This window comes from Entelurus aequoreus, linkage group LG09 (genome assembly GCF_033978785.1).
Source record: "Entelurus aequoreus isolate RoL-2023_Sb linkage group LG09, RoL_Eaeq_v1.1, whole genome shotgun sequence".
Lineage (NCBI taxonomy): Eukaryota > Metazoa > Chordata > Actinopteri > Syngnathiformes > Syngnathidae > Entelurus > Entelurus aequoreus.
In genome coordinates this window covers 22,483,338-22,496,272 of record NC_084739.1, presented here as the reverse complement: position 1 = coordinate 22,496,272, position 12,935 = coordinate 22,483,338, and the positions used below count along the sequence as shown (strand labels likewise).

The 12,935-nt window shown below is 41.5% G+C and overlaps 1 protein-coding gene across 2 annotated transcripts in view; it reads left to right on the top strand.

Moving 5' to 3' along the window:
• Window positions 1–5,480: 5,480 nt before the first annotated feature.
• thbs2a (thrombospondin 2a) overlaps window positions 5,481–12,935 on the top strand; it is a 34,778-nt gene continuing 27,323 nt past the window's right edge. For both annotated transcript variants that reach the window (XM_062058344.1, XM_062058343.1), the window contains exons 1-5: window positions 5,481–5,594; window positions 5,663–5,728; window positions 5,796–6,349; window positions 10,413–10,497; window positions 12,351–12,550. In XM_062058344.1, the coding sequence (XP_061914328.1) occupies window positions 5,668–5,728; window positions 5,796–6,349; window positions 10,413–10,497; window positions 12,351–12,550 (900 nt within the window). In that variant the 5' untranslated portion in view covers window positions 5,481–5,594; window positions 5,663–5,667. The remainder of the gene's footprint in view (window positions 5,595–5,662; window positions 5,729–5,795; window positions 6,350–10,412; window positions 10,498–12,350; window positions 12,551–12,935) is intronic.

Genomic DNA, 12,935 nt, shown 5'->3' with positions numbered 1-12,935 from the left:
AAATGATCGCATTAATCATGGGTATATACGCAGATTAATCACGGTTAATGCTCGCACAAGTGTAAAAATGAATTCAGACTCCAAATGTAGTGCTCTCTGACAAATTCCATTGCAAAATTCACCCTGACTGGACTTTAGATAAAACTGTTGGCAAGTTTTGAGCAAATAAATGGCAAAACATTAAAACAATTCCTGTATGACATTCAGGCAGTAAAATTGCAATTGTATCCAAATGTTGGGCTCTTTTTAAATTATTCACTTCAGTAATAACCTGTAATTAATATAAACTCTAGATCTGATTAAGAAATTTTATTTGATAGCGTTTGATTTTTATTATTTTTTTGTCTAGGCCAGGAACTAAACCCACGATGTGTGCACCAAAGGCAGCAGCGGTGTGTACTGTTACATCACCCGGGCTTATTTGTACACTTGCAGGACTGTTCAAATCACTAAAACACGGGTATCCAAAGTGTGGCGCAGGGGGACATTTGTGGCAGCACAATCTGAAAATAAATAAAAAGTTGAAGAAAAAAAGCAAACAGGTGTCATGCAATGAGAAAATGTTCAAATGTTTACGCTAATAACACAAAAATGTAAAATATCAAAATGGCTGCCGCATTCTTTGATTTGTCAAGTGTGCAGCAATTAAGGAAAAGTTTAGACACCCCTGTCTAAAATATTACTTTTTCACGATGAATTAATTTCATTCCCATTGCTTCTTTCTATTGTCAAACTGTGGTATGGGCTCCATCTAGTGGTACACCAAATAATCACTTAATCAAAAATTCAAACACAGTGTCACTGTTCAAACTGGGTGTAATGTTACAGTGGCCAAAAATATCAAATATATTGTTAAATAAATCCTCTGCCAACCTACTCACTGGCCTAGTGGTTAGAGTGTCCGCCCTAAGATCTTTAGTTTGTGAGTTCAAACCCCGGCCGAGTCATACCAAAGACTATAAAAATGGGACCCATTACCCCCCTGCTTGGCACTCAGCATCAAGGGTTGGAATTGGCGGTTAAATCACCAAAAATGATACCTGGGCGCGGCCACCGCTGCTGCCCACTGCTCCCCTCACCTCCCAGGGGGTGAACAAGAGGATGGGTCAAATGCAGAGGACAAATTTCACCGCACCTAGTGTGTGTGTGTGTGTGTGACTATCACTGGTACTTTAACTTTAACTTTGTTTTTAATGAATATTTAGGCCCACTACACTACTTTCTATTGTTGGTCTATGGGGGTATTTGGAGAGCCAGGTGTTTTCTGAGGTGGTACTTGGTGAAAAAAGTTTGAGAACCAATGCTATAGATTATTAATATTTTCAAACGTCACGTCAACTTTGCTCTCTGGGTGTATGCGTTCAAATCCTGCAGGTGTCGTATGACATAAAAGTGCACCATTAGGCAGATGTGAGCTCCAAGTGGAGGATGGGCTTACTACTAATTTTACCAAGTAAATCAGGATCACAGAAACCAATATGTATTTTCTATTTTTCCAAAATAATATTTAGGATTTTCGGATTTTTGTCTTTAATTTCTTAATCGTGATCCCAGCAGGCACGCGACATTAAAACAACGTTGAGAAGGTCCTGACGTTGAGCAACTCAAACCTAACATTGGAAGGACATGCTTTTTGATGACGTTTAATCAATGGTGGGTTCTGACTTCGATTTGACCATTGAAATTTGGTCAATTCCCAACCAACAACGTGGATCCAACGTTAGACATCAACGTCTTCTTGATTTACAAATACAACTTTTTCGCAACGTTGTTTCAAAGTCAGTTTTGAAGATGAACCGTATAATCGACGTTGTATCAATGTCTTGTGCCTGCTGGGATTTCAAACCAATTAAAAAAATAGGACAAGCAACAAAATATTTGTATCAGCTAGGGTTGTACGGTATACCTGTATTAGTGTAATACCGCGATACTAATGAATCATATTCGGTACTATACCGCCTCTGGAAATTACCGGTCCGCCAATATGCATACGTCAGCAGCTAAATTAGGAGCATTTGTTTGTTTACTCACTAATAAAAGACAAGTTGTCTTATATGTTCACTATTTTATTTAAGGACAAACTTGTTACGTACAGCAGGGGAAGGAGACGATACAACGGCTGGAATCAGTTCAATTGGTTTATTGATACTGATGAATAGGTGGGATGTGTATGCTACTCTAAGTGAAAGGTGCAAGACGATGTGTAGAATTAACCATGTAGATGTTACCAGAGTTTGTTGTATGTGCGTGTTGGATGAAACCTTCGTCAGACCAAAGGGGTAAGGCGAGACGGCAGTCCGTGGGCAGGCAAGCGGTCCGGGGCTGGAGAGAAGCAACGAGGTCCGTGTCCAAGCAGGAGTCGAGGATCGATGGGGGCAGTCCGGAATCCAGAGGGAAGTCGAGGCACACAGCTCGATCACGGGAAACAGGGGAAGCACTACTGGCAACACAACGGACATAAGACACGGGAACAGGGAAGGCACAGAGAGAGAGCAAGTACGCGAGAGGGAATCCAGAGACGGGATGCTTACTGCGAGAGTGAACTACGTTCCGGCACTGGATCTTCAGGTCCGCTGGTCTTTATGCTGCCTGCCCTCATCAGACCCAGGCGCGCTGATTGAAGATTGCCTGCAGCCTTGCAGGCATGTGGCCGCAATGCGAGCAGAGCGAGCAGGGACGTGTCCCGGCGCGCTTCTAGCGGAGGTGCCGGCAGATGACATGCGGGATTGCGCATGCGCCGTGACAAAACTTGCAATACGAACCATATGTTTAATGTACCGTAATATTTTTTGTTAAAATAAAGCCAATAATGCTATTTTTGTGGTGCCCTTTAATTAGAAAAGTACTGAAAAGTATCAAAATAATTTTGGTACTGGTACCGGTACCAAAATATTGGTATTGGGACAACACTGGTATCAGCAAAATAGCATCATATAAGCCAAATAATACACTTATTCCCCCTGTTCCCTTTTATTACATTTAATTGTTCGAGCAAAATATAATCAATAGTGCAAAATGAGACAATAACAAAACAGTTTTCATTCAAATCATTTGGTGTTACGCCCCCAAAGCCCCGATGTTAGTTTTTTCACGTAGCCTTTGTAAACTGGAAAATATTGATCTCGCTAAAACCGATGTGATACCAATACTCCCTGGTATCGACAACATTGTTATTTGGATCGATCTGCACACCTCCAAAGGACGTCACCATTGATGGAAGGGTTCACGTGCCAGCCCATATAAAGTTGGTGTGTGTGTGTGTGTGTGTGTGTGTGTGTGTGTGTGTGTGTGTGTGTGTGTGTGTGTGTGTGTGTGTTGTGTGTGTGTGTGTGTGTGTGTGTGTGTGTGTGTGTGTGTGTGTGTGTGTGTGTGTGTGTGCGCGTGCGTGTAGCAGTGACGTCATGGGAGGCAAGTGAGGCAGTGCCTCACCTTGCCACCAGGTGGCTTAATCATGAGATGTTCAGAAACGAAGTAATAAAATAAAATAAGTTTGAATATTTCTATGTTGGTCTATGCTTTCTATGTGATGTTGGTGTGGATCCCGTACATTTTGATAATTTTCATGGTCAAAATCGCGGAAATTCCGTGTTTCCTGATGAAAATAACGCGCAGACACAGGTGGTGCCGCCACAGCTACACACAAAGTGTATTGAGCGTGTGCGTGCGAAGAGGCGCGTGCTTGTTGCCGTGGGGAAAAGGCAGGCCATGAGGCAGCAAGTACCTCTGCCTCACAGTAGGGGGCGATATATTGTCAACTTGCACTTCAATGCCTCTGCAGTACTCTGACTCGCCACACGGAGAGAAGTGGGGGCGCTCACTTTAAGACAAAATGAATGTGATCATACAAAGTACGTTTTCATGGAGGATAGCTATTGCTGCTTCAGATAGAAATACAGAAAGGTAAGATACACTCACAATACTTGATTTATTTTGTTAATGTAATACTCGACGACAGCGGTAGGCAGTGTGCAGGTAAAAAGGTATCTAATGCCATACACATTTATCACATCCACGGGAGCTCGCATTCTCATTGTCTCTCCTTCAACAAATGGACAAAGTTTTTTGGTAAGTAGACTTACAGCTGACCCGGACATTGGAAAGTTCTCTTGCTGTCTGAGAAGTGTTGTATCCCAAATAGCTGCAATGGCTTTCTCCTAATGTATTTTGATTCCCGGGCGCGGCCACCACTGCTGCTCACTGCTCCCCTCACCTCCCAGGGGGGTGATCAAGGGTGATGGGTCAAATACAGACAATAATTTCGCCACACCTAGTGTGTGTGTGACAATCATGGGTACTTTAACTTTAACTTAAAGTGGTTCTAACTAGAGATAAATGCTTTATAAGTGTAATATCGGAAATTATCAGTATCGTTTTTGTATTATCGGTATCGTTTTTTATTTTTATTTTTTATTTTTTTTATTAAATCAACATAAAAAACACAAGATACACTTACAATTAGTGCACCAACCCAAAAAACCTCCCCCATTTACACTCATTCACACAAAAGGGTTGTTTCTTTCTGTTATTAATATTCTGGTTCCTACAATATACATCAATACATATCAATACAGTCTGCAAGGGATACAGTCCGTAAGCACACATGATTGTGTGTGCTGCTGGTCCACTAATAGTACTAACGTTTAACAGTTAATTTTACTCATTTTCATTAATTACTAGTTTCTATGTAACTGTTTTTATATTGTTTTACTTTCATTTTTATTCAAGAAATTGTTTTTGATTTTCTTATTTTATTTTAATAATTTTTTAAAAAGGACCTTATCTTCACCATACCTGGTTGTCCAAATCATAATAATGTGTTAATTCCACGACTGTATATATCGGTATCGGTATCGGTAATTAAGAGTTGGACAATATCGGAATATCGGATACCGGCAAAAAAGCCATTATCGGACATCCCTAGTTCTAACTAGGTTCAAGTTAGTCAAAGTGCTCCTAAAGTTGTTTAACTCCTATCAAAGTGGTTCTAACTAGGTTGTGGTTCGGTTAAACAGGTTCTAAAGTAGTTTACCAACTATTAAGGTGGTTCTAACTGGCACTTTAACTTTAAAAGCAAATGGGACCAAAAAGTATTTAATAACAACTTTGTCAAATACTTTTTAGACCCATTTATCATATCATAATATCATTATGATAACGTTTTTATGAAAGCGAATAACTCCCTTCTTTCTCTTGTTATTGTAATGTGCAACCTAAATCAACAATGATTAGAGCTGCACATATGAATTTAAGTTTAAAAAAAAAAAAAAAACCTTCAAAAGTATCAATGGCTCACATGGTGTGTAGTTCACCGCACGTCACTGGACTGTGTAGTCAATGACGACATGGGATGATAATTATGTAACTACAGTATATGGCTCCGAACCGCCTATCACCAGCGGGTCATAGTGACTACTTTTGATTGACGGCCCCCTCCTCGCCCCCGGAGTCCCACTATAAGAGGCGGGAAGAGCGCGTGTGTGATCCAGTCCGTGGATGTAGTCTGTCACTGTGATATTCTCCTGCTCCGGTGCTGGAGGTGCCGTTTTATATTAATCTCCTTTTTTTTTCACTGTTGGATTAAACCAAACATTTAGGTAAGTCAAGTGTACTAATTTAAATGTGGATATTTTGTTCAACTAATGAGAGTGTTTGTGTTCAAAAGGCGATATGATACTCGGCTACTTGCTGCCTTTATCGTTACTCTTCCTCCACACGCTCGCTCAAGAAGGTAAGATTTCTCCCAAACGGCTCCTTTAAAAAGTGAGACATTTTTAATTAGTAAGTGTTTTGTGTAGATGGCGAGCAGGAGGACGACACCTCCTTCGACTTGTTCGAAGTAAGTCACATTACGCGCAGGACGCTGGGGGCCAAACAGTTCCGGGGTCCGAACTCCGACGCCCCCGCGTACCGCTTCATCCGCTTCGACCACCTGCCCCCGGTCAGCGCCCCCATCCTCCAGCAAATAGTCCGTCAGATCCAGCTCAACGAGGGCTTCGTCTTCGCGGCCAGCATCCGCCAGGACCGCAGCTCTCGCGGGACTCTTCTGGGCTTCGAGGGCCCCGACGGCCGGCGGCAGTTCGAGATCGTGTCCAACGGACGAGCCAACTCCCTGGACCTGGTCTACTGGCTGGAGGGAGCCCAGAACATCGTGTCGTTCGAGGACGTGGACCTGTCCGACTCCCAGTGGAAGAACATCACGCTGCAGGTCCATGGGGAGAACGCCAATTTGTACGTGGGATGCAACCTGGTGGACAGCGTCATCCTGGACGAGCCTTTCTATGAGCACCTGCAGGCTGAGGGCAGCCGCATGTACGTGGCCAAAGGAGCCATCAGGGAGAACCACTTCAGGGTGAGTCAGGGCACACATTTTCATGTTGAATTGTGGGTTGAGAAAACATTTGAAGCATGCATTCTAAGCAACTCATTGTTCCACTTTTAGACTCTAAATTGCAACATTCTGTGTATAAAAAAAAAGAAGGAAAAAAACCAAAACATGTGATGCATAAATTATATTACTTCTAGAGGCGCATTGTAGCTCAATGCTTTGAGATCGGAAGGTTGGAGGTTTAAATACTGCTACCCTTGATCGAGCAAGGCACAAACTCCCAAATTGTGACTCTTATGTCCAGCTGAGATAGGCTCCAGCACCCCCGGCGACCCCAAAAGGGACAGTTGGTAGAAAATGGATGGTTCCCATGTTCTGCAATGCGTGCAATACAAATAGTATAGAAAGTACACATTTTGGACCTCTAGTTGCTCCTATCAGCATGAGTTCATCCCACTTTGTTTATACCTGTATTTTGCATTTTAAACTACACTCGTCCCTCGTTTATTGCTGTTAATTGGTTCCATTAATGTCCGCACAATAGAAGTAATTCATTATAAGTCAAATATTTTATAAAAAAAATGTTTATGATCCGGTGGAAGACTGGTTAGTGCAGGAGTCGGGAACTTTTTTGGCTGAGAGAGCCATGAAAGCCAAATATTTTAAAATATATTTCCGTGAGAGCCATATAATATTTTTTAACACTAAATACAACTAAATGCGTGCATTTTTAAGTAAGGCCAACATTTTTAGAGTATAATAAGTCTCTTGTTCTTTTTAATAACATTGTTATTCTGAAGATAACCAATAATATATAAAATACCTCTTACCATTAATGCGACTTCTTGAACAGGCGCGGTAGAAACGGATGGATGGATTAAAATGCATGAGAACGTTTTAGATTTTGAATGTTATTTTTAACACTGTGATTACCAGCGGAATTATTCATTACTTGTCGTGTTAAGCAATGTCAGCTAAGATTCATCTCCGAGCCAGGTGCAGTCATCAAAAGAGCCACATCTGGCTCGAGAGCCATAGGTTCCCTACCCCTGGGTTAGTGCATCTGCCTCACAATACGAAGGTCCGGGGTTCGATCCTGCGCTCGGGATCTTTCTGTGTGGAGTTTGCATGTTCTCCCCGTGACTGCGTGGATTCCCTCCGGGTACTCCGGCTTCCTCCCACCTCTAAAGACATGCACCTGGGGATAGGTTGATTGGGAACACTAAATTGGCCCTAGTGTGTGAATGTGAGTGTGAATGTTGTCTGTCTATCTGTGTTGGCCCTGTGATGAGGTGGCGACTTGTCCACGGTGTACCCGCCTTCCGCCCGTGTGCAGCTGAGATAGCCTCCAGCACCCCCCGCGACCCCGCAAGGGACAAGCAATAGAAAAATGGATGGATGGATGTTTGCATGCTGTGTAAATGGTTCCCATTTTACGCAATGCGTGCAATTAAAAGTGATAGTATAGAAATTACACATTTTGGACCTCTAGTTGCTCCTTTCAGCATGAGTTTATTCCACTTTGTTTATACCTGTATTTTGCATGTTAAATTACAGTCGTCGCTCGTTTATTGCTGTTAATTGGTTCCATTAATTTCCGCACAATAGAAATCATTAATTATAAAACTAGAGCATAAAAAACTGTTTATAATCTTCTAAATAGGTTTTTCGACAGTAAGCCTTTTAGATATGAAATAACACCCTTAAATCACTGTTAGACTCTTTTAATCCAGTGCTTGTCAAATATTTTCTGTTATGCCCCCCCTAGGGAGGAGAAATTATTTTGCTCCCCCACCTTTCTCCACCTTGACTGTAAATGGTATCAATTGTCCATAAAATTGTTATAACTATACCTCTGCATAACATTGTAAGCTTATTAATATTAAAGGAAACAACACACCTGTCTTTTCTCATCTCCTACCATGGTTACAGTGAAGCCAAGTGCTACATACGCGTCACCATATTCCGGTACGGAAAGAAAAGCATGTCCCCCAAGGTCACACAAGGGCCCCCGTGCATTGCACCGCGCTCCCCCAGGGGGGCCCGGCCCACTATTTGAAAAGGCCTGTTTTAATCCAATATTTTAATGCTGGCTAAGGACTAGGTTGAGCCAATCAGTGGCCAGGCTACTAAACAGCGCGCTCTGATTGATTTGGTCTCCTCGAGTGGCCAATACTACTGTTTTATTGATATTTTTAGTTTCTTCAGCCATTTTGTGCTTGAAACACTTTATTTAGGACCAAACATTTGGACAATATCCTTTAAAATCTGGGATGTGGTGAAGCTGAAATATTTTGAAGCGCGATGTGGCAAGGGACGACTGTATTTACATTCGTACATTGCTGTGGTTGCATAAGGAAAAAAAACAATAGGAGCTCATTTCCCACTGTGCATGGCGAGATCAGGTGTGCCCAAAGTGCAGCCCAGGGGCCATTTTCAACCCTGAGACCGTTTTTGATTGGCCCTCAACAAATTATGAAAATTAAATACATGTATTATTAATGTGGTATATTAGATATAAAAATAACAACAATTTACTTTTTACACCTATAACACAAAAGCTAACAATGTTTTTTTCCAAACAGCATACACAACATATACATGGAACCTTGATTTACGGACATAATTGGTTCTTGAGCATGGTTCGTAAATCGAAAAGTTTACATTGTGATTTCTAGTTCCCCATATAATCAGTATAAACAGGAATATTTGGTTCTAGCCTCGACAAAAGTCCCTATTTTAGTAGAAAAAAACAAACATAACAAGGGTTAAACGGATCAACGACAATCTCTTTATTTTCAAAACAGCACAACAACAACGGCAAGCTGCCCTAGTAAGGCGCGCACACACACTAAAGTCCCGTTGGTGCTCGCAAAAACTTTAATAACCATGTTGCTACAAAAAAAAAAAAGTAAAATCCTCTATGCTTTGCTGTCGGCGAATGTTTGTGACATGCAATTGGCAGGAGGAAACTAAGGCAGAGACACCAGGCTGAGAAAGAAGGGGAGGCAGAGAGAGGAGGGTACGATGAAGAGATGCATTGTGCTGCTGCTTGGAAGGAGAGTCCTCTCTTCTTCAGGGATTCCCTCTCCTCTCTAAGTCTAAATCCACAGTGATTTCCTCCTTCTTTCCAGGCTGGTTTGTTGGCTTTTTTGGACCCATATTGGGTAAGCAAATTAGACACAACTTGGTAAATTGCAAGAAAAGAAACACACGCTGTAGGACTATGAATCTTTGGGCGCCACACGATTCTACTTGATTAGATTCTTGTGGGTAACGATTCGATTCTGACTCGATCCTTGATTCAAAAACAATTCTCAATTCAAAATCAATATTTTTTCATAATAGTTCTATGATTAACTGAATTACTTCATAAAATAGATAAACAGCTGTGATACATTTCTTTATTACTCAAAAGAAAACTGGTTTTGTTTAGTAACATTTTACCCAAACGTTTAAAAAAGTCAAATACAAATAAGACAACAAGAGATGTATCTCACACTTCTCTTTTCTATATTAAGTCTGTACAGCAGATATGGGCATTACATCAACAATATGATTTGCCTCAGTGGCTGGACGGGACAGGTTAAAAAAAATATTACATTTTTTATTGTTTTGAATTAATTAAAAATTTGTGACAAATAAGAATCGCGATTCATTCTAAAATCTTTATTTTGAAGCACTGAGAAGTGGCGATCGAGTAATGGACTGTGTGAATAGGATGTGACGTAGAGGGCTCCGTCTCTCCAAAATGGCTTTGCCCCGTGTGTACTGTACTGCATAGGAAGTGACGTCCCCAAAATGGCTGTGCCCTAAGGCTTTTAGCGGCACACAAAAAGATTGAATCAATGAAATGTTGGCACACAGAGGCATATTTAGCTCGATCTAAAAGGTCTTAAATGAAAAAGTTCGCAAAAAGGGAGGTTTGTAATTTGAGGTTCCACTGTACTTATGTACATTGAATTGGTTTTAGCATCACAACGTACAAAATGTATCAAAGTTGCCGCCTGGAAAAACTTTTTGACACCTCTGGGCTAGAAAGCTATATAGACTGTTAAAATAATTATTTTTTTGTGTTACCAAACAGGGTCTTCTGCAGAATGTGCGTTTCATCTTTGACACCACAATTGAAGACATTCTCCTGAGTCAAAACTGTGAGATTCTTAAGCAAGGTAAACTAGATTCTTTTCCTTCTATTTTTTTTCGGGGACGGGGTTTGGTTCTCTTTTCAGAAGTCACCCTAAATGCTGAGTTGAGTTTTGTATGTGCATGACCTCGTGGAGCTAAAGGTTGAGTCAAACATAATTATATTTGCAGTTCTGCAAACATGTGGGCCAGTCTTTCAGGTGCATAAACACAAAACTCCACGCACCAAACTTTTTAGTAGGTTTTATTTCCAGCTGACTCATTTTGAACAACTGAGTAGGTCAAACGGATTGCAGATTAGACGTGTGGTTAGATTTCCCAGCATTACTTCATGCTTATGAAGAAAAAGGGGCGGAATGCCGTGATGGTGGCGTAGCCCACAAACTGCGCATTTCTCTCTTCGCTGGCACAGAACCTCGAATAAAACCCCAGGAAAGAAAATAGGAACGGGAAAGTGAATACCAGTGTGGGGTGAGCCTCAGATTCAAGCTGCACTCACAAACACGCACAGTGAAGTCACGCTGTTGGCTGATTAGGTTGCTTTCCTCAGCAGGATTTTTAAAAAAGACTGATGTATCTAATTATGCTTCGAGCAAACTTCCTGGTCACCACCTGATCTGGAAACATTGGGACAAACTTAATCCATATGAGGTGTGCTCTGCATGACAGCCTCTTCTTTTTTGTTACCACACGCTGTGTTACATTCAGTTTTGTTTGGAAGAAGTGTCACAAACTCATCATTTGCAGCTTTTTCTTGGAAATTAAATGTTCCTCTCAGGGAGTGAATGGTGTGTGAATCCGCACATTGTCATGGATACCCTGCGTAAAGCCCTCCCGAGGTTTGAATGATTCCAGCAGGAGGAGCGGGAATCCCAACTTCTATTTCGAGTGGGCTTATTGTTGGGCAATTTTGGGTGACTTCCTGATTTAGAGCTCTCAGGCCTGCTATTAATCTTGGCCATGTTGCATTGCTTGATCCAGAGCAAATTTGTACTCTGCAGTGTGCATGTGTGTGTAACTACTTTCTCTGTCACACATTTGTAAAACTCTTCATGTCATAACTCCTGTTTTGTGGCTTCAGGAAGAAAAAAGCTGGGTGGATCCAAAAGCTTAGAACGTCATGTGGCTCATTGCACCATAAAGATATTGTGTGTGTTTGGCATCTGTGGTCTTTCTACTTTGTACTGCTAAGATTTATTTTTACTGCTACATCTCTGCTTCTTGCATTAAAACCTAATTTCCACAAAGCAGAGAAAATTGGAATGTGGTATTTTTTGTCAAAAGAAGTAAAACTGGACTGTCAATGTATCCTCCAATTATATTTAAAACTCTCCTTTCATTGACAAATTGGTCAAATGACTAATATATTTGATTTAATTTGATACATCAAAACAAAGTGCACTCAGATAAACTAATCTGAAGTAAAGTATTTGGTGGCAATGATGCTTAACACCCATCTAACAACCAAGACTAGAGTAAGTTCTACATGAGCCAGGTTCATTACCTCCAGATCTCATCTGAACAAAAAAACATATAAATCCATCTGTGTGGTCACTCCAGTTTTTGAAGTTTCTATTGGATGTGTCCAAAAGATTGATTAAGATTTATGACACTGTTTTCTTATCATAATAGGGGAACACCCACATTTCAGCTCACTCTCACTCTTCCTCTACTAACTCTGCTTTGTCATCCTCTTGTGGAAAGATTGACCATTAGTAACCCTGATGACGCAGCATCTGTTTGGGGGAACGCATAAACACCATAATCCTCATGCTGTCGCAATCTTTTCTTACTTGGCTTCAAAAGAAATGGAAATCCCTCCATTCCCTGATCAATGTACTTCTGTTTTCCATCCCCCTGACATCTCCGCTGCTCCCAGATGACGGCAATATCGTGAGCGAGAGCACCGAGATCATGGACGTGAGTCCTTCCATCACGACCAACATCATCGGCCAGAAGAGGGACGACACAGGCGGGGAAATGTGCGAACGCTCCTGCGAGGAGCTGAGCACTATGTTTCAAGAGCTCAAAGGCCTCCGAGTGGTTGTCAGTAACCTCATTGACGGTTTGCAAAAAGTGGTAAGTAGCAAAGTACAACCAGATTCAGTCATGGATGAGCTTTGGATGTATAATTGCCAGAAGCTTACCGTTGAGTAAAGGAAGAGAACCTTGTCATTTTAGAAGCTTCAAGGTTACAAGGTCATTTAAAAGCAAAACAGTGAGCGACCACAGGGTTGTTTATAGATGCCCGAGATAGCTCAAACCCCCCCTGACTCCTGGTATTTGTGGCACTGTGTGTAAAACAGACTATGACATGCTACATGTGAATATAGGAAGTGTTCCACTGGCAGCGTTGGGGTCCGGTCTAATGTCTGGCTGTGTTTAAACGGCCCATGTGTTTCCTCTGGGAGCCTCCCAGCAATAAGAGAGTCTGGGCATGAAGCTTGGAAAAAAATGACTGCGA